Consider the following 20,267-nt stretch of genomic DNA (forward strand, 5'->3'; position numbering starts at 1 on the left):
TCAAGGAGGAGACGAGTCATTTTCATGATACTATGAAAGTGGAGGATGCGGACGCCCTTCGCGCCCGAGTCCTCGAGCTCGAGGTCCAGCTGCAAACGACCAAAGGCCTCCTTCGAAACATAGAAAGGTCCGGCTCGACATCAACTCCAGATCCTCGTGAGAATGGAGGAAGCATGGTCTTTTCTCTGCCTCTCACCCTTCCAATAGGCCACTCAATGCACAACCTCATGCTCCTCTCCGACTCAGCCCTTCCCCTCGGATCATTCGCCTACTCAAGCGGTCTCGAGTCTTTCCTAGCCCACCACAAGCAAGTTTCCCTCACGCCCGGGCAGACAAACCTGTCCCTTTTCCACAAGTTCCTCAAGCTTTCCATCCAGTCGGTAGCGTACACAAACGTCCCGTACGTTCTTGCTGCCTTTCGTGATCCACTGGCACTCATGGATCTCGATAATGATCTCGACGCGAGCACGCCCTGCACGGTCGCGAGGAGAGCCAGCGTCGCTCAAGGCTGTGCCCTGTTGAGTGTCTGGGAGAAAGCTTTCGCTCCCGCTGCGAAACTGCAGCATGAAGCCGAAGGGGAAGGAGGTGAAGCTGCTGCCGCGCTTCAAGTCTTTTCTCGGGACTTAAAGCTCTCAGCGCTATCTTCTGCCAGCCTTTCCAACAATGACTCTCACCAAATTCCCACAGCCAACGGACACCTTGCTCCTCTTTGGGGCGTCGTCTGTCTCTCTCTAGGCCTCAACCTGGAAGAGTCAGGCTACCTGTTCCTCCTCAACCACTCCAAAGCCGTCATTAGTGCGGGTGTTCGCGCATCCGTGATGGGGCCTTACATGGCGCAGAACGCACTCGCATCCAAAGAATTGCAAGAGCTATTGAGAGGCTGTCTGGAGAAAGTCTGGTTGATGAGACCGGAGGACGCAGGACAGGTAGTTCCAAGCATGGATCTGTGGGTGGGAAGACACGAGTTGCTTTATAGTAGGATTTTCAATTCGTGAATGATGGATTGATTACGATGGGACAAGGATTTTCAGGACACAAGTTCTTTGTCGGCTTGAAAAGCCCTCTGTCTCCATGCGGTCCGGCAGCGATAGCGACGCGTCTGTCGTGTTTGCCAGTGAAGTGGATGGCCCCTTTATGAGTGACAGTTTGACTGAACCAGTTTCTCGTCAGCCATCGACCAAGGACGGCGTTACCTTTGCAACAGGGTCAAACAACTCGTGCTACGCTCCAACAAACAATCCATCGCAGTCTCTAGGACTCCGACACAATCGAAACGAAGCGACTTGGGACGGGAAAATGATGCCGAACAAGGCTGCGACGAACATTGCCCTCATAGCGGCTCTACTCCTGCTGTTCTTCGCTGCGCCAACCTTCGCGGTAAGAGGGTACCAGCGACCAAACACCCTCCTCACCGTTCCCCAGCCGACAATCACCACGACCACCCGTGATATCAGCAACAGAATCGACGAGCAGCCCTCGAGATGCCGCTGCGAACTTGTGAGACGGACCACGAATGTCACGCCGCCGCAGTGCGTGGATTACTGTGTATGGAGATGGGCCTGGTACTGAGCACCTAACCGAATCATCGTTGAACGCAGAGTTGGACCTGCAGTCAGGAAGAGCAGTATGTTGGATAAGACGATAAGATCTCTCATCGTCAACCAGGATGGCCAGCTGGATTGGAATAGTGGTTTTTGGAGACGTCGAACGGGAATCTTTTCTTGCAGAAAGGTGCGATACCAACTAGGCATGATGAGTGAACCAGGCCCATGCAAGAGGCGACGGTCCCAAGGCCGCACCAAGTCGTCACCACCACGAACAGAGAGGGCTCATGGACAGGGCAGCGGCGCCTTACAAAAAGCAAGCAACCAAAGAGCGTCCATCTTGGGAATAAAATGACATTGTGTCTGCCAGAACAAATCGCATCTAATCCTCCCACTGTCTTCGCACCAACGGAGAGGCCTTGCAAAAAGGGTATCAATAAGCTGAAGAAACTCAAAATCACCGTCCCCAACTGCAATAACAGAGATGGCGAATTGCCATGCTAGGAATCACTGATCAACCTCGTCAATAGGTCCAATTCTCTCCTCAACACCTTCAACCGCTCTCCGTCCCTTTTTAGGCTGTCTGCCACCACGACCAGCCCCAGCTGACTCCTTTGTTTGACGCCGCGGTTTCTTCTTGGGATTCACAGTGGCCTGGACGACCCTCTCCGCCAAAGCTGAGATCCGCTCGATTCGATCCATGCTTGGTGCCTGAGTTACCCGTCTTGTGGCTTCTGGCGTAGCCAAGTGTGCATCCGCAGAGGCCTGCTCTCCTTGGCCTGCCATCGAAATTTCGTCGATACCTGCCTCATCCCTCTCCGTAGATGGCAACGGCACGTCCGCTCCCACATTATGATCAACAAATCCCTGGTCTGCTTTTCTTTTCTCATCCTCTTCCCTCAGTCTTCGCTCTTGTTCCTCCAGCTCCTTCATTACCTTTTCCGGGTCCTCAAACTCCTGGTTTGTCATCGCCTGGTATTCCTCAATGCTCACAGTTTCTTTGGCGGCAACACACGTCTCGACTCTCTCCGGATCCGTCTCTAGCTCGATCAAGTATTTCTTCTTAATCATGCGCCGGTCAACGCCTTCTGGGAAGAGATTCGCAACCATGCTGAAATCTGTGCCGAACATGCGTAGACCTTTGAAGAAGAGGTTGGTTTGATCTTCATCCCAACGGCTCGGGCGCACTCGACCTGCATTCTTCCCCAATGTACCCTGTGTAACGTACTTGTAAATCCGGTCATCCTCGAGTGCAACATTTGCGTCGTGGATCACCGCTTCTTCAACGCCTGCGCCGAATGCGACCTCTCGAGACTCGGCTGCCACCACAATTTGTCCGTTGACAATGATCTGCTTGGGAACAGCCGCTTCCTGTGCTCCCTCGTGTTCTTCCTCGTTAGTCGAGGCGTTCTTTCCCCCCAGAGCAGCTTCGCGTCGCTTCTCAACCTCCTCCTTGCGTCGCTTTTTGATCTCCGGCCAGTTCTCCTGCATTCGCTTCTCCGTGTCTGATTTCTTGCCTATTTTGTTATCCTTGACGAGGTCTGCCATCGAGACCTCCTGCGGGTCTATTTCTAGTTCTTCAGCATTGTCCGGAGTAGCAAGGCGAGAACGACGACGGCTTGTTTCGTCTGTGCTTCCACGAACGGCATCTTCCACGACTTGTTGGGCCAGCTCTTGTATCCTTTTCGATTGTGACTTTTTCTTTGAACGATTCGTTCTGGGTTGCGGAGCATCTTCAACCGCATTCTCTTCTGTCTCTGCTGCCTGCGATACCGATCGACGCGCTGAGCGCGGCTGGTGCGATCTTGCTCTGTTCTCAATAGAGTTTGCAAGTTCTGATACTGCGGCTGCTTGGGTTGTCGCATCTTGTAGTAACGCGTCCGATGTACGTGACTCGCTCCGCCTAGCTCGCGGGCTGGTCCTCACTACTGGTGGCGTGGAATCGAGGGGGGGAGGGGTATGTGATTCTGAGTCTCTCAGATCCTCGACTGTGTGAGTAGTCTTCTGCCGCTTTCTAGAAGTATCCGGGCTTTCTCTTTCTTGAGCAAGGTCTTCTGATGCTGGAGAGGTTGGCTCATGGGTAGCTCTTCGTTTCTGGCGAACAGACGAAGGGATCGAAACTGAAATCGAGGGAATGACACTTTGTTGGGGACGAATCTGGCTTACGCTGGTGGAATGGATGATTTCGATTTCGTGACTTGTTTGAATCGGAACAATAACTTCAACGGAGGTTGAAGGGACTCTTTCGATCACTGCTTCTTCGCTCTGAGGCGGTGTATTGAAGGGCACTCCTGCTGTATCTATTGAACTGGCAACGGAAGGTATTTCGCTGGACACCTGAGTTGTCTCCGCTTCTAGCTGCGGCTCCCGTTCTTGACCTTGAACTGGTTCGTCAACAAGTTCAACAGCAGGACTCACAGTCTGGCTCTCCGGCGTCAGGGATGGCGGTGCAGCATGTCGGAGAGCATTTCTTTGGACATTCTTTCTGGGACCCTTGGGGACTATCTTCTGCCCTGGCTTTCGCACGACTGAACTGAAGGTCGACATAATGGGCGCAATGCTCTCCGCTCCCTACCAGATGGATATGAATATCACTCACGCTCACATAGCTTTGTCTCTGCTTGCTCCAAGCCGTTGACCCTTCCAACGTCACTTTCCACCACGAGCGCAGGTCACACCGCAGTGCAGGTTTCAAGTTGATCGGCAAACATGCCAAGATCTCAGGGCCGCTAACCGGATTCGTTTGCCAGCGTCTGCAGCGACTCGACATCTTGATTCTTCTTTTTGTTCTCGCCTCTGCGCAATCTGTCCGTCAACAATTCACCACTTTATCGGCGACCCTCTTCCGCGGCGTCATTCGTTTTGCTGCCAACGTGGGCCTCCTCCAAGGGTACTCACTCCCGAAAAGCAGAAGCCCTTCGTGGAGCAGGACTGATGACGGCCATCGAATCTCTCCCCCTTTCCCTCTCTCAACAGAGCCTAGTCAAGATGGAAGAGCGTAAAAGACCTTCTCCTTACGATTCCGTAGAATCCGCTCCGCCACTGAAGAAGCAAGCCACTTCTGCAAATGGCGCATCGAAATCTCACAAGGATGATGACATGCCTTGGAAGGATGATCTGGAGGTAAGCCTAGCGTTGATATTCCCCTTGTCTCTCTGAAACCAAGCTAATGCGGTTTTCTGTGCACAGAGATTCCAGAAAGATGCGATATGGCGGCAGATGCAGGAATATAAGAGAGAGAAAAATAGCTTGGAGGCTCAATTGAAAGAGATGCGGAAGAAGGCTCGATATCATGACGATCATCTCCGGATCATTGATGCATGGTTCCAACAAGTTGTCGATGAGGTCAAAGTCATCGCCAAAGCGGATGACGATGTAGACATGGACCCTGTGTCTCTGCCCTCTTCGCTCCTTTTTTCAGACCAAGAACAATTCGAAGAACATCTCCGCAGCCGCTCAAGGCAGATACAAGATGTGATATCAAGATTATTCGGTCCTACAAAGCCGTCATCGCCGGACGTAGCTGAATTGCAGTCGCACGTCGCAAAATTGTTGGCGGCGGAAAAATGTCACCTGGTCGAATTACAACGGCTGCAGTCGGAAAAGGATGATCTGGATCACCAACTAGAAAATGCCTCTCTCAGGTATATGACGGCCGAACGGAAAATTGACAGGGCAAAGAGTGTGACGGTCGCCAAACTAGAGAAACAGGCTTTACTAGGCGCAACCAAACCCGCAGCGGAGGAAGGTGGTCCGGTCAAGAGAGAAGAAAGCACGCTCAACGGAACAACTGACAATTCTGAAGAACTAGCCGAACTAGAAAAAGAATTGAACAAGACTGTGGCAGCGTCAGAAAAGCAGAAAGAGCAGTTGGACAGGCTAGAGGAGGAGAATGCAAAGTTGACTGCACAGTTAACGGAGCTGCAAACAAAATCGGCAACTTTGACGGATGATGACTATGCCAAAACCGAGTTATTCAAGCAATTGAAATCGCAACTCGAGGATACCATCAAAAAATTCAATAATCTGGATGCCACCAATACCGAACTCAAGGAAGAAGCCTCGAAATTACGATCGGAAAGGACGACATACCAACTTCAGTTGGAAAATGAGCAGCGAGTGGCAATAGCAGAGAAGGAATCTCTTTTAGCGGCATCAGAGACCAATCTCGCAAGGATCCGACACAGCAGAGATGAATTACTTGCAGATCAGGCTGTTAAGCAAGCTTCTCTGGACCAAAACCAGGAGGCTGTGAAAAAGATAACGGAGCTGGCTTCGGCGCAAGAGGACCGTATCCGGGCACTCGAATCAGAAAATGAGCGGCTAACGACTCAAGCTGCCGAGATGGTGGTGGACGACGCAGAGTTGGACGCTTTGAATCTGGAAGATCTGCGGGCCAGATACCATGAACTTGACAGGAAGTATAATCTCCTCAATGGTGAACTCGCGTCCATGTCTACAGCGTTCCAAAAGACCTCAAAGATCGCGAGTCAAAAAGTTTCCGAATTTGCTGCCATGGAAGAGAAAGTGCTGAAGCTGTCGATGGACAAGACCAAAGCCGATCAAAAATTCTTTGCCGCCATGAAAAGCAAGGAAACCCAGGCCGGCGAGATCAGAACGCTGCGGCTGCAGATCGCCAAGTCCGCAGAGGCAATCGCGGCGTTGAAAGAAGCTGAAGCAGCCACGCGAGCTTTGATGGCGACGGCGGACAAGCAATTGTCCGAATTGAAGGATGCCCTCGCACACAAGACCAATGAACATCGGACCGTCCAACAACAGAACATCACGCAAAGTCTCGAAATCTCAAGATTAAACACCCAAATAACAGAGCTGAGGACCCAGGCCACTGCCAAAGACGCCAAACTTGCCGCCGCAACTAGCGCTTGCCGTGCGGCTGAAGTTGAAGTTGAAGACCTTAGATCCTCACTCAAAGATACGCGCAGAAACCTCGAGACATGGAAATCCAAGTCAGGACAGTCCGAGCAGTACGAGATATTGAGACAGTTTGCATACTGCAATATCTGCAAGCGGAATTTGAAAAACACCGTGATCAAGACGTGCGGGCATACGTTCTGCAACGACTGTGTGGCCGAGAGACTGACATTGAGGGCGAGGAAGTGCCCGAATTGCGGGAAAGCGTTTGGCGCGAACGATCATATGCGCATTACACTTTGATCGTCGATTGCTGAGAGTGAAGAGTTTTTCTGTCCAGAGACTTTGTATCATATCGATATTCAACTCCAAGGCCAAGTCCATCGCATACGACTTGGTGCTTGAGAACTCCGACTTCCACCTCAACCAACAAAGATCGAGACTAGATTTTGTGGGCTATCCGGAGAAGCCCAAGCATGCCTATCCTGTAAGTGTACGAATATTGCGCCTCACGGCATGCGAATCTTTCAGACAATTGGCCGACATCGGGTGTGCAACTCATTAGCGAATGGGCTAAAAGCCACGCTCGGAATGACCTGTTGGAAAGTCTGTGGTGGAGCCGGGCAACTTTGGTGGCTGCTCATCCGTTGATTGCAGACTCACCGCACAATGCTCGTCGGAGGAATACTCAGGCGGTGGGCAAGATGATTCGAAGAAAGGGCCTGTATCTATCCAGTCAGAATCAGTGATCGATCCACTCCTGCAGGTCGTCGTATGCTTCGATCGCTTTCAGCCATGATGAGGGCTCGAGAGCTATCGGTGCGCTGGTACCCGTAACACGGCGCTGGTTGAGGCATGGACGTCTCGAGAAAATAGCTGAGAGGGTGGGTGAATAGCGAAGTGGCCATAGCAAGATAGCTAGTGTCTGGATGGCGGAAGGCTGTGAGCTGACCTGAAGCTGTCAGGTAGTGTCGAATGGAAGGAAACCCCCTTTGAAACCTGAGAGATTCCAGACAGTCCAGAGGAAAAACCAGTTGTGTCGCCTTTGGTCTTGGTCTCATCCTCGTCTTCCCGTCTACGGCCTGGTGTCCTTTTCGCGTCAGTTGTCCTCTTCGTTTTAACCTGGTGTCGCCTCTTTTCAGTCGTCCACGTCCATGTTACTCTCCAGCTTTATATGTACCTGTCCTCCTCCTTCTCCTCCTTCTCCCCCATCCTGTGCCTCTTTATCCCGCAGGTGGTCATCCGGATCGAAAGCCTTTCTACCCGCTCCAGAGGGATAGTCCTCGCCATGCCTTTCGATGTGTTCTTCATTTCCTTCCCCCTGTTCATCTTGTTCGTCACCGTCGCCATCACCATCGCCGTCTCCGTCATCCCCTTCTCCGTCTCCGTCTCCTTCCCCTTCCGCTTCCTCCTTCTCATCCCCGTCCTCCTTCTCCTCGAACCCCTCCAGCGGCGGGAAACTCAGATGCTTCCAGTCCTCGATCTCTTCGATGATACTTTTTAAGCGGTCGCGAATGCTCTCCACGGCGAAACTCCCCAGCAAGAGTCTCAGGGGTGGGTACCGGCAGTGGCCCAGCTGCCAAACCAGTTCGGCGGCTTTGACCACCGAGACTGGTTGGTTTGTGCCCATCCATTGGAGAGTCCTCTGGGCGTGGGCGGCCGGGGCGTCTTTCGTGGCGTACGGCGAGGAGGGGCGGGCCACTTTGAAATGGCCGAAGAGGGCCAGTTTATTCTGCTTTTGATTTTGTTCTTGTTGTTGTTGTGATGGTGGCTGCTGTTGTTGCTGTGGGACTCGCCCGTTGGTTGTCGTTGTGGTCGTCGTGGTCGTGCTAGGTTGATTTGGTTGTGGAGGAGGGAAGATGTCGTTGTCGTCACGGCGCATGTGGCCCGGCTCAACGAGGGTGAGTTTGATGTTGAACGAGTCGACTTCGTATAGCATGCTTTCAATTAGACCTTCTACAGCATACTTTGTCGCACAGTATGGTCCCAGGCCCGGGACTCCGAGCGCGCCACTCGTCGAGCTGAATATCAGATATCTCCCGTCCTGGCGTCTTCGAAAATAGGGTAGAGACAGTTGGATTATGTTCAGCGTGCCCATGAAATTGGTTTCGAACTGGTTTCGAATTTCATGTTCATCCTGGTCTTCACAGGCACCAATCACGCCATATCCCGAACAGTTGGCGATGATGTCCACTCTGCCGAATTTTTTCATCGTCTGTTCCATGACCGAGGAAACGCTAGAGCGTACACGGACATCACATAATAGGCCCAGATACCGGTCGGGGATATCATGCCATTTCTTCATGCTCGCCATGTCATCTTGGAAGGATTGGCCAACAGCAGCAACGATATCGTTGTGGGCCAGGGCAGCTTTTGTCACAGAGCGCCCCATGTGTCCTGTTGCGCCGAAGACAAGCCATACTTTCTGTTGCGGCGGATTGGCTGGAGAGGGTGGATCGGTTGTGTATGGTAGGGAGAGTTTGCCAATGCTGGTCGTTGTAGCTCGAGGAGAGCGGTGGGCAGCGCTGGGTGACGCCGAGTAAGTGTCGTTGGAGTTGGTGCGTTTGAGATCATCCATCCTTGCTGGGCGTCAAAGAATTGATCTTGCGCCGCGATGTATCTCCGTGAAGATTTGTGCCCACAACCTAAGGCGGTCCCATGCAGAATACAAGGGAAGGCTTCAAAACGGACCAATACCCAGTGCAGACAAGTCACCGCATCCGACCGCCAAATCCATTCGAGCAAAACATATGGAAAACACGTTGCCGGCTGTTCAATTACTCGCCGCTTGACAAGGTTTGCCTTCACAGCCCAACTCCGGCGGCGATACCGTTCTGAGCACGTTGGAGATGGAGGCAAGGGTCCAGTCTCGGGAATTCCAAAGGTGCTGAGTCTGTACTGAAGCAGTATGTAAGCATATCCCTTAATGGGATGGCGATGGCAGTGGCCAGACGGATCAGCTCTGGTTTAAGGAAAACAAAGAAGGTCGTCGAAGTCTGATAGGAACAAAGCGGGAGAAAAATGTGGACAATGTGGACCTGGGGGCTGGAAAGTGCTTACCTGTTGCCTTCAAGTACTTGCAGCCGCGCATCAGAAGGATTCGAGTGGCATTTTCTTTGGTCAGAATGACAAGACCCAGTCTTCTGCAGAAGGAACGCCAACGGCTTGCTCCTAGCTACCGCTATAGTACGGATGCAGTTCCTCTGGGGATCGATATGTAGAGGGTTGATCTTGGGACAGAGGTCGGGATACAGGCTCAATGCCAATATCTTTTGGAGGGATCGCTCAGTTGTGGAGGTATGGCTGGTATCTCCTCTGAGGTGATATTTGACTTCAGTCGTCAGCCGTGAATGGTGGATACGATACAAATATCTGATGGGTTGTAGTCAGAAGTGGTATGAAGCCGGGTTTAACTGATGGAGGTGACGGCGATCACTTTTGCCAGGCGAGTAGAGGTAGCTTTGCATCCCATGCATCCCCACCAACGGCCAAAGTCGCCCATTAATATTATTGCGCAAGAGGCTCGCCTTCTCCAATTTGATTTCATCTGACCAAAGGCAAAAAGATTTCTCTCAACGTGCAATTGCCATCCGAGTCATTGGTTTTGTCTTTGCAGGACATTTAAACCCCCGACATACCTCCCCAGTGTTGGCTTGTTGATTCATCGCTACCCCTCTCGACATAGCCAGACCGTTTGTTTACAGCGCAACCTCGAACACTTCTACCTATTGAAAGCTCTTCCCCACATTCACCATGAAGGCATACTGGTTCGATAACCAAGAGGTATCTACACAACATTTCTCGCGCAGATTCGTCCTCCTTTCGCTGCTAACGGCTGTTCTTAGGGCGACCAGCGCCTCGCGCACGACTCGGGCCGCGCAGTTGATGCCTCGTACCTGGCCCAAATCGGCGTCCTGTACCACCACTGCCCTGAACTGTCCTCGGTCGACACCATTGCCAAAGAAAGAAACTATAAGAACCGCGATGAGATCACCGTCTCTCCACAGGCCATGGGCGCCGTTTATGAAGACAAAGTGAAGATGTTCTTCGACGAGCATTTGCATGAAGATGAGGAGATTCGCTATATCCGGGACGGCGCAGGCTATTTTGATGTTCGATCAAAGGACGACAACTGGGTCCGAATTCGGCTTGAAAAGGACGATCTGATCATTCTACCTGCCGGTATTTATCACCGGTTCACCACTGACGAGGACAATGTGAGTGAAAGGCTTCATCCTATGCAAGACTGTGATCGAGGTGGGCGAGGCACTGACTGGAACCACAGTACATCAAAGCTATGCGGTTGTTCCAAGACGAGCCCAAGTGGACACCAATAAACCGTGGTGCGGGCACCGACCTCAATGAGCATCGCAAGAACTACCTCCATACCAGAGACGGTATCTCTGTGGCATGATGAAATGAATAGGGCAGTGGTATGGTGTATCGTCTAGCCTGAGGGAAATCATTCCATCACCACCAGACCACTTGCAACAACGTAGCATGAGCTGTATAAATGATAAAACCGACTTCTCCATTGAAAGCATATTTTTTCAAGCGAGAACTCAGGACCAATCTGGCCCTGCGCATGTTTCTGCTTTTGCTTGGTCGCCAAAGCCCTCTTCCGAATATGAGGAGCCCCCAACAAGTTCGTAGTGTAGCAGACGTTTTGTCATATAATGTTGTATTGGATAGTGCCATCGCTAGAAATGGGCGAATTCGCAGATCTTGCGTTTCTGAGTGCAATGCACCATTTACCATATGCAGGCAAAGATCCAACGACATCCTAGTGGCCAGGAGAAGCAACGTTCGGGGAAGGCTGACGGTGGATATTCAACTGACAGTGACTAGTATTCCGCGGAAATACTGAGGACTTGTGCATATTCGAATGCCGCTGGGTAGTCATCAAACAGGCCTGTTCTTCCTGGGCCTTCTCTGACTTAAAGCTATAACGGTATAGTTGTCTTTCTGCGCAACAGGTCATAATAGGACGGGACCTGAACCGCGAGATGAACTATAGGCAGGTGGTGCTGCTGCGCTTAGTAATGAGCCGCACCGTTCCAGAGAAGCGAAATGGTAGGTCGCAAAACCCGGAGATCCGGGCGACGAGAGTGTCTCGAGGCTGTGAAAGGCTGAAGAGCAGGGAGAAGGAGGGGTTGCAGGGCATTGGAGGCACTGGTCCAGGGTTAATCACTTCGCATTCTGCATCTCGATACCTACGCAAAGGGCAAAGAAGGAGGCGTGTCTGTTCAGGACCATCCCGCGTCAACCCCAAGTTTGCTGCGAATATGAAATCGCTGGGTACCTAGGTAGTAGACAGCGAGGGCAGCGTGCTGTACAAGGGACCGAGGAGGGGTGTTCCACACTAGGGACATAGTGGGTAGGTGGTGTCGAGTGGCGTGTCAAATAAAACAAGCGATGGAAGCCTCTCTGTTGGAAACGAAAACGCGGGGAGTCGAACAGTGTTTGGTGCAGAAGCGCTCATTCATTGCCCACACACCATTTCCCTCTTTTGTCCCCCTTGGGTCCCCTGGTCCCTGACTCCCTGGACGCTCGGGCTTCAGAGGCACGCTAGCCCAACAAGCTGCCGAGAAAGGCCACTCACTGCCTGCTTTAGCTATTATTGTTATTATTATCATTATTAACGGAGCGCCTACCTACGTCCCCGGGCAGGCATGCCCTTGCCCGGGTAGCCGACCGCCAGTTCTCGTCTGCTGAAGCCACACCACGCTCACCACCTGGGTCCATAGATACAGGCAAAACACATGCAACCTCACCTATCGACCGAGTACCCAGCAAAACTCACGACTACCTCCAGGTATACGGTATACGGCGGCCACTTTGCAACTCGCAGTCCCCGTCCCGCCCTCTAGGGTCACAAGCCAACCCCGACGTCCTGTTAGTTTTCTTCAATTGCTCCATTCATAAATGCTCCATCCATCCACAACCGCGGACTTCTCTTCCCCCTGCTGCTGCTGACACATCGACACATCGATCGCTTCGCCCGTTTCATGGTTTTCTTCAAGCTCCTTCTATAAGCCTTAACGACCTCCTCGAAATTCTCTAGATATTTGGTCGACAGTCGCCAAAAAAAACCCCTTGCCGGCGTATTACTTTGTCTGCGCTACCAACAACCATCAAGGTACTACTCAATATTCCTCCCTTAGTACAACTAGGTGGTTGCCAGGCCCGCCCCCGCTTTTCGCATCCTCCTGACAACCACATACCTATAAACAGTAATCCGGCTTACTCGACATTCGATCGTCGCAAAGCAACCTGTATCGGCGCGAGGTGGTAGATGAGCACGCTCACCCCGAAATGGCGGGTAACGCCCCCGCAGGTCGGTTCATGTTTGTCGAATACTCGAAGCCGGTCGAACCGGTCAAGGGCGAGAAGAGGCGTCGTGGCGGTCCCAGTGAAGTGCGCGCGGTAAGCTATTTGTTATTTGTCTCACCCCAGAAATCTGAGAGCGTCCGGAATCGGGGGGCGTTTTGGAAAAAGAGGTGTCCTTCCACGTCAAGGCATGCTCCATTCGGCGACTGGTTAAATTGGGGGGGTTTAGAGTGTTGCCTTTTCTGACAGGCAAGTTCTAGCACATCACCAAGAACTACCACCGAGCATTGAGAGTCAAGCGTCTCGAGGCTCTCAGAAAGGGACAAGACGGCGGCGGCCCGGTCGAGAAATCAAAATTAGAACCTCGCGATGGCCCTGCACGGGAGACGAGCGAAGGGGAAACTCAGGATGGCGATGTCGCCATCGAGGAGCACGAGGAGAAAGAGGATGGCGATGAATTCTCCCCGCACAAACCATACCCTACGCCTCCTGTTGACGATGACCGCGAGGATTTGGCCCTCCAGCTACGCAGCGCCCGCGGCCTTCAATCGCTTCTCGGTGAGGGTCGAATCGACCCATTCGATGCCTTGCCGGTGCAGGGCGTGCCGCTCTTCATTCATCAAGTTCTCGACCACGTACGTACCATTTTTCCCCGTCGGAGTGTTGAAAAGGCGGAACTCTCGTCAAAATTTTCCGATGATAATGTGCGAATCGAATCATTGACTGACACAATGCTAACACAGGCCTTGTCCCACTCCTGGCCCAACACTGTGCCGGTTAAGAGCTCTCTTCATACCATGAACCCAGTCAAATCCGCCTGGTTGAAGTGCGGCATGGAGCACCCCGTCGCATTCCACGCCTTTGTCTACGCGGCGTCGTATCACATCCTCTGCGCATACAACGGGCGGGAGATCAACGAGTCGGCCCCGCTCCTCCGTCTGTCGCACAAGGTCGAGACGATAAAGTTGGTAAATGAGCAGTTGCGGTCGCTCAGTCTCTCCTCCCCTACCAAACGGAAAGGGAGAGACTACAACACGACATCGAGAGAAAGCGGAAACGGAGGCCGAGCTATTAACACAACTACCGTACCCACCGATGCGCTAATCATGGCCGTCACCATCATGAGTGTTCACAACACCAGGGACGAGACCGAATACCCAAAAGTCCATCCGTTATCTCCCATGGCCAAGGTTAACAATCTCCACGTCTACGGCGCCATGGTCAATGATGAAAAGCATATCCAGGGCATCTTGCTACTGATTAGTCAGAAAGGAGGCCTTGGTGGCATCGAGCTGTACGGAATGGCCGATACAATGCAACTGTAAGTCTGCTTGCTGTCTATGTCCCATCCAAAACGCGGTGAGCGGTGATGCTGAATGACCATGTCAGGTGTGATCTGTATTTTGCCTCGAAATATGCATGCAGACCGAACTTCCCGTGGAATCGCCCCATTAGGTCACTCGTCTCCACAGGAAAACATATCCTCGACCCCGTGGCAATTGACTTGGATTCCAAACTCGGCGCAGGTTTTCGGTACCTCCGTCAAAGTCCTGCTGGCCAGCAATTGCTCGAGGTGCTGGATGCGTACTCCGAGGTGACTGTGGCCTTGGATCACCATGTCCGTGGGGGTCCCACTGCCCCGGAGCTTGCGGAGCTCTCAGAAGCCCGCAACTGCGCGCAGCACCGACTCCTCTCTCAAATGCCATGCCCCTTGGATTTGTCGAGCCCCGAACTGTGTGTCCATCATGCCGTGCGCCTGGGAGCACTCATTTTCAGCGAGATGGTTATCTTTCCCCTGCCTCCCCCGCAAGGAGTGAAGCCCAGGTTGGCCCTGATGCTGCAACAGACTCTCGAGGCCTGCGACCTTCTCGGCTGTTGGGATTTGCACGGCCAGGTCTTATTGTGGTCTCTCACGCTGGGCACAATTGCATCGAGCTTCACACCCCAACGAGCTTGGTATATTGAGCAGCTGTTACAGCAGATCTTACTCCTACAAATCCAGGACTCGTCCATACTGGCATTGATTTGCTCCAGGTTCTTGTGGTGGAAGCCTGTTTGCAATGAGCCGCTTCGGTGGCTATGGGATGAGATATTCCCACCAAGCACAATAGAAGCCACTTGAGAGAAAGACACAATGGTGTCATATCATACCCCTATTGCGACTTTGCACAGAGCCACGAGATATACTCAAGTGAATCGCGACCCACCTGCTTCCATGGCTCTGACGAGGCACGACCCGGATGCTGTCCGAGAATGCTTGTTGATCAACTCTTTCTCATGAAGCTGGAAGAGCCCCGGGCATAGCTTGCAAGGGTTGTGGAGTTGGGGCATCATCTTCATGTTCGATGACTTGACTGTCGGAACGATGGTGACCAGTACGCCACCTAATGCCCTCGAAGATCCTCTCAGTTTCTTCTTGAGAGGGAAATTGGTCTTCTGGCTTCGGCTCTTTGCGATGATCAACGAATGAAGACGACCGGCGGTCATCTTGAGTAGAAGGCCGCTCCTCGTCCTGGCCTTCCCTCACCCTGGTCTTGCCCATCCGTGGCCACAGGCCGGGCAAAGGAACCACTTGCACTCTTGGCTCGACCACCCTCTCTTCAAACCACGCTTGTGCTCTAGCTTCCACCAGCTGGGCAATCTTTGGCACGTCCTGCAAGCGAGTGCGGGATCCAATCAAGCTGCGAACAGAAAGATCGAGCCGGTAATCGGGGAGGAATGAAAAGGCGAGATTGGTTTTGGGCTTGCCCGAGGAGGCATGCTTGTTTTCGCTGGATGGGTCGTCCTCGGTAGCAGGGACAAAACTTATGCAAAGCGTGCCCGAGAACCTTACGACCGAGACAGCGAGAGCGACTGGCAGCACAGCAGAAAAGGGTTTGGGGTAGTTGAGGATGAGCGCGGTCTCGATAGCTAGAGTGAGATTGTCGTCAGACAGGTCGACGTCCATCAGAGCTTGCAGTCTACCACCGGTGGCAGTTGACATATCGTCATCAACGGCAATAACACGAACATTGCTGAAAATGGGGAACTCCTCGCCCATGGAAACCTCGGTGATTTTGATGTTGTCTATGTAGGACGGCCTCTTTTCAGGATCATTAATGGTCGCCTCGAGGCTTGCTAGTATCGCTGAGGAGTTTCCCGAGGCGTCCCGCAGATTGTAGACCGTCTGGCGGTACTGTGCTATTGTCTGAGCGAGCAGGACGTTGAACCAGTCAAGACTCTCGGGCTGATGCGTCGAGTGCTGCTGGTGCTGCTTGCCGTGCCCGTGCCCGTGACCACCACCACCTCGGCTCGGGGGCATCTGGTAGTAAGTCTTGCGCAGGATCGAGGCGATGTCAGTGGCATTGGTGGGTACGGGGCGGAGGATGTTGGCGGCGCTGCTGCCCGTGGTCCTCAACGCCGACTGCGGCGCGGGGGTTTTGGAGGACGCGAGGCCATGGAGGGACGTGGACGTGGTCCGGACGTGTTTGGGAGGGCGAGAGGTGCGAGAGGTGCGTGGCGAACGTGGAGAAGGCGGTGCCTCGCCGAAGATGAAGAACTTGATGAAGCAGCCCAAGAAGACGACCACTGAGAGCTGGCCTAGGAGGAAGCCTTGCGTGAAGGTTAGGGACATGGTGATCAGCTAGCAGGGGCCAGGGCTAGGGGAAGGACAGGGGGTAAGGTGCAAGGTGCAGCTCTCTCTCCCATCCATCACTGGGGACAGCGAGGAGATCTGCTCTGAGGACTTGGACTTGGGACCCTGCAACTATTATTTTGCGATGATGCAAACAGCATGTGCGTATGTGTGACCTTTTGAGATGCTGCAAAGTGCGGAGAAGCAGTATTGCAGATCCGGTGGTACGATCCGCGGTAGCAGATATACTGTCGATCATAGGTACAAGCATATGTCAGGTTGAAATGCGTTTGTACGTTCCAGAAAATGAGCTCCATCAAATGATAATAATGACAACCCATACATCGTCCCTGATCAGGCTCTATTTTCTATTCAACAAATCCCTTGAGCACACAACCTTCTGTCGTAACCAGGATTGTAGGTTTTTTTTATCATGGACTGGATTATGGAACTGGGTGAAATATAGGTGACAGTAATACACACGCACATGAACCACCCCGCTGTTTCCAAGGGCAGTCATATTTGTTTTGTGAGTGATGTCCGTCGATCATCTAGTACCAGATATATCGCCGTTGGGGTTAGGGAAGACACCTGCCTCAGTCACTGTTACTTGGGTCATTTATCGTTGAGGTCCTCCTGGCACATAAAGCCTTGCGGAACCAAACTTTAACTACTAATGACTCAACAGGATATAAAAGTAGAAAGCGACACCGAGTTCTTTCCATCCTTCTCCTCTACTTCCTTATTCTTTTCCACTTCTTCCATTGCTTCAACCTGACCTGCACCCAAACTAACATGGAGTCTCTTGCCCCCGGAGTCCTCCTGCGAGATATCGGTCGAGGAACCTGCGGAAGTGTGTTCGAAATACCAGGAACAGCACAAGCAATCAAAAAAGGTGCAAATGCTGACGCACTATGGAACGACTTCCTCTTGACCAACCGAGCCTACGACAGCTACCTCACCTGGAAGCGCTTGTTGGCAGCATACTTTCCCCAACGCCGTCTGCCCCGCGTGCCTTCAGCACAGCGTTTCAACGGTCCGGAGGCACGCGACTTCTGGGCGGCGAACCTTTCACGATTCCCGCACGCAGACCAGACCATAGCCGCAGCTTTCCACCTCGATCAAATTCTGCCAGTGCCTGAGTTGACGCGGAAAGCTCTCGTCCGACTATTCTTCCAGGAAGACGAGCAGGTACAGAACGACGTTCTCAACGACCCTCCAAACAAAGACTGTCTCGTTCGCCTCTACTTCGGTCAGAACAATCCAAACTCCAGCCTCTACGGGCCAGGCGACACCCTCCGAAACTTTCCTCTTTACCTTGATCAGGCAAGGACGATTGGGCTCGACGTCGATGCATATGCGGAAGAGATGGCAATTGGACTCGCCACGCTCCACTGGGATGCACAAGTAGACGCACAAGACACCGAATTCGTCATCGGCAGCTCGACAGCAAAGCCATTCCGCAGCGACAATCCAGATCCTGGATCTAACAAGCGTCCAGTATCGTCCATGGACAATTTCACACAGCGAGAGACCCAACTATGGATGCTGGATTTTGACAAATGCTCCGAGGTTGACCTGGATTCGAAAGATCCCATGTCAGATGTGGTTAACAAATACCTCGTCGCAGTCACCGGAAACGACCCCTACTTCCCACACCCTCGTCTCGATCCCGATCTTTGGCGACATTTCCGCAAAGCCTACCTCAAAGCCAGCGATTTCATCATCAGGACCCGGCCACGACTAAAGCGGCATGTCTCGAAGCTTCCAACGATGTTGATAGAGCAGTGGGAGCAGTGGGGAGATAGGGATGTAGAAGCAGAGGATTTCGACCCGTTTGAGAGAGTTTCAGGAGATGAGGAAGTGGAAAGTGAGTCAGAGGTGGATGATACTGACGCGGAAGACGACGATTCCGAGGAGGACGAGGACGAGGATTCACAGGAAAGCTCGGAGGGCGAATGAGGAATGAGGACGTTGCATGATGTGGCTTGCAGGCGACCGCCAATCATAGAGTCGGCAACCCGAACTCACGAATCGGCAACGATCAGGTATTGTGGGGTAACCGGGGCCGTATGGATTCTATACGTCCGGTGGAGCCTTGCGATATCTATACGATCATTAGAGAGCGATTGTGTTACAGGACGCCTGAGAAAAATGCAGAAGGGGAATGCTATAAGAGAGCACGATTTCCTCCCAACTGTCCAGATGTCCTTCTATATTTCCTTTCTTAAGACTCCTTCTTCTACCTTGCTCCCAAGGCCATCAAGCACGTCTCCTGCTAGCCATGACAACAGCTACTACCCACCCAGACTTTAGCTCCACCACCGACGGCCTCGATGTCGCTGCCGCCTTTCCCTCGGCGATCAAGGACCGCACAATCCTGATCACAGGTGTCAACAGGAAAGGCATCGGGTATTCCACAGCCGAGTCTCTGGCGTCGCAATCTCCACGCCTCCTCATCCTGGCAGGTCGCTCGGTGGCGAAACTTCAAGAATGCATCGACGACTTGAAAGCCGCGTATCCAAACGTCGAGTACCGCCCCTTGCAAGTCGACTTATCGTCGCAAAAATCCGTCCGCGCGGCGGCGAAGGAAGTGCTGGGTTGGGAGGACGTGCCGGCGATTGACATTGTGATCAACAACGCGGGGATCATGAATATCCAGAACCGCACCATAACCGAGGACGGGGTGGAAATCACCATGGCGACGAACCACGTGGGCCACTTCTTGCTCACGAACCTGATCATGCCCAAGATCTTGGCAGCAGCGGAAGCTGCTGGCAACAAAAAGGGAGCAGTGCGCATCGTCAACCTGGCCAGCATGGGCATCTACGTCGGCGGCGTCCGGTTCAGCGACATGGGATACGAAAAGCCCGTGACGGCGCTGCCCGACGACGAGAAACCCAACATCGCCATGATGCAGGCCTACGACCTGCCCGTGAGTGAGGAGACGGCGTATTTCCCCACGATCGCGTACGGGGCCAGCAAGACGGCCGCGGTGCTGTTCAGCGTCGGGCTCAACGACAAACTGTACGAGAAGCACGGCATTCTGAGCTTCGCGGTCAACCCGGGCGAGATAGAGACCGAGCTGGGTCGCAACACGGAGCCGGTCATGCTCGAGACCATGCTCACCGCGGCCAAGAAACGGGGTATGGTTTGGAAGACGCAGCAGCAGGGATGCAGCACGACCCTCGTCGCCGCGCTTGACGACAAGCTTACCCTTCCTCCCGCCGAGGGTCCTGGCGTCTTTATGGGCGATTGTCAGCCCAAGCCGGCCCCGCCGTACGCGACCAGCAAGGACAAAGCCACCAAGCTGTGGGAGTGGAGTGAGCAGGTGACTGGTGACAAGTTTGCTTGGTAAACTGGATGAGGAGGGTTTTGGGCGGTCCGAGGGCAGTAGCTGCAAAGCAAGATAAAAATATGTGCGTAATGAATGTAGCCGTAGTAGGCAGACAGGCAGGTAGAAGAAGGCAAGACGAGTGCGGCAAGGAAAGCGGAGAAGAGCAATAATTCGGGATGACACACTGTGTCCTCTACCAAGTATTCAAAAACATAAGGAAGATTGACCTACCTACCTATCTACCTACCACGACCACGTTTGAAATGGGCCTTTTTTCTCCCCCTCTTAATGCTTCTACCTGCCTGATTTGGGTATTACTACTACCACTAGAAGACGGTGCTCCCCTTGCCCTTTTTAAAAGAAAAACAGCTTTATCGTGACAGCGGCAACCGAGGTTTGTTCATCCAGTACCGAGTATATTGACACTATATACGCCCCTACATCCCGATCCAACTACAACTCCAGATCAGAGTCCGCTGGCGCAGGGGTTTTTTCTAGGACGAGGAAGCCACACACACACACGCACACACACACACACACACACACACACACACACACACACACACACACA

General features: G+C 52.8%; 10 protein-coding genes across 10 annotated transcripts; 7 read left to right on the forward strand and 3 right to left on the reverse strand.

The window, feature by feature from the left end:
• Positions 1-32: 32 nt before the first annotated feature.
• Z520_07127 (uncharacterized protein) lies at positions 33-995 on the forward strand (the record flags this gene model as incomplete). The annotated part of the gene is made up of 1 exon (XM_016777626.1): positions 33-995. The coding sequence occupies one exon, from the start codon at positions 33-35 to the stop codon at positions 993-995; it is 963 nt and encodes a 320-aa protein (XP_016631136.1).
• Positions 996-1,071: 76 nt separating this feature from the next.
• Z520_07128 (uncharacterized protein) lies at positions 1,072-1,569 on the forward strand (the record flags this gene model as incomplete). Its single annotated transcript, XM_016777627.1, has 1 exon — positions 1,072-1,569. One exon carries the CDS (start codon positions 1,072-1,074, stop codon positions 1,567-1,569), a length of 498 nt encoding a protein of 165 aa, XP_016631137.1.
• A 482-nt stretch (positions 1,570-2,051) lies between these two features.
• Positions 2,052-4,091, reverse strand: Z520_07129 (uncharacterized protein; the record flags this gene model as incomplete). Its single annotated transcript, XM_016777628.1, has 1 exon — positions 2,052-4,091. One exon carries the CDS (start codon positions 4,089-4,091, stop codon positions 2,052-2,054), a length of 2,040 nt encoding a protein of 679 aa, XP_016631138.1.
• Positions 4,092-4,532: 441 nt separating this feature from the next.
• Positions 4,533-6,719, forward strand: Z520_07130 (uncharacterized protein; the record flags this gene model as incomplete). The annotated part of the gene is made up of 2 exons (XM_016777629.1): positions 4,533-4,667; positions 4,734-6,719. 2 exons carry the CDS (start codon positions 4,533-4,535, stop codon positions 6,717-6,719), a joined length of 2,121 nt encoding a protein of 706 aa, XP_016631139.1.
• An 835-nt stretch (positions 6,720-7,554) lies between these two features.
• Positions 7,555-8,994, reverse strand: Z520_07131 (uncharacterized protein; the record flags this gene model as incomplete). Its single annotated transcript, XM_016777630.1, has 1 exon — positions 7,555-8,994. One exon carries the CDS (start codon positions 8,992-8,994, stop codon positions 7,555-7,557), a length of 1,440 nt encoding a protein of 479 aa, XP_016631140.1.
• Positions 8,995-10,169: 1,175 nt separating this feature from the next.
• Z520_07132 (1,2-dihydroxy-3-keto-5-methylthiopentene dioxygenase) lies at positions 10,170-10,830 on the forward strand (the record flags this gene model as incomplete). The annotated part of the gene is made up of 3 exons (XM_016777631.1): positions 10,170-10,199; positions 10,262-10,633; positions 10,702-10,830. The coding sequence occupies 3 exons, from the start codon at positions 10,170-10,172 to the stop codon at positions 10,828-10,830; spliced, it is 531 nt and encodes a 176-aa protein (XP_016631141.1).
• Positions 10,831-12,731: 1,901 nt separating this feature from the next.
• On the forward strand, positions 12,732-14,868 carry Z520_07133 (uncharacterized protein; the record flags this gene model as incomplete). Its single annotated transcript, XM_016777632.1, has 4 exons — positions 12,732-12,842; positions 13,007-13,381; positions 13,490-14,067; positions 14,136-14,868. The coding sequence occupies 4 exons, from the start codon at positions 12,732-12,734 to the stop codon at positions 14,866-14,868; spliced, it is 1,797 nt and encodes a 598-aa protein (XP_016631142.1).
• A 153-nt stretch (positions 14,869-15,021) lies between these two features.
• On the reverse strand, positions 15,022-16,359 carry Z520_07134 (uncharacterized protein; the record flags this gene model as incomplete). The annotated part of the gene is made up of 1 exon (XM_016777633.1): positions 15,022-16,359. One exon carries the CDS (start codon positions 16,357-16,359, stop codon positions 15,022-15,024), a length of 1,338 nt encoding a protein of 445 aa, XP_016631143.1.
• A 795-nt stretch (positions 16,360-17,154) lies between these two features.
• Positions 17,155-18,321, forward strand: Z520_07135 (uncharacterized protein; the record flags this gene model as incomplete). The annotated part of the gene is made up of 1 exon (XM_016777634.1): positions 17,155-18,321. The coding sequence occupies one exon, from the start codon at positions 17,155-17,157 to the stop codon at positions 18,319-18,321; it is 1,167 nt and encodes a 388-aa protein (XP_016631144.1).
• Positions 18,322-18,643: 322 nt separating this feature from the next.
• Z520_07136 (uncharacterized protein) lies at positions 18,644-19,717 on the forward strand (the record flags this gene model as incomplete). Its single annotated transcript, XM_016777635.1, has 1 exon — positions 18,644-19,717. The coding sequence occupies one exon, from the start codon at positions 18,644-18,646 to the stop codon at positions 19,715-19,717; it is 1,074 nt and encodes a 357-aa protein (XP_016631145.1).
• Positions 19,718-20,267: the final 550 nt, after the last annotated feature.

The sequence above is a fragment of the Fonsecaea multimorphosa genome, assembly GCF_000836435.1.
Source record: "Fonsecaea multimorphosa CBS 102226 unplaced genomic scaffold supercont1.14, whole genome shotgun sequence".
Taxonomy (NCBI): domain Eukaryota; kingdom Fungi; phylum Ascomycota; class Eurotiomycetes; order Chaetothyriales; family Herpotrichiellaceae; genus Fonsecaea; species Fonsecaea multimorphosa.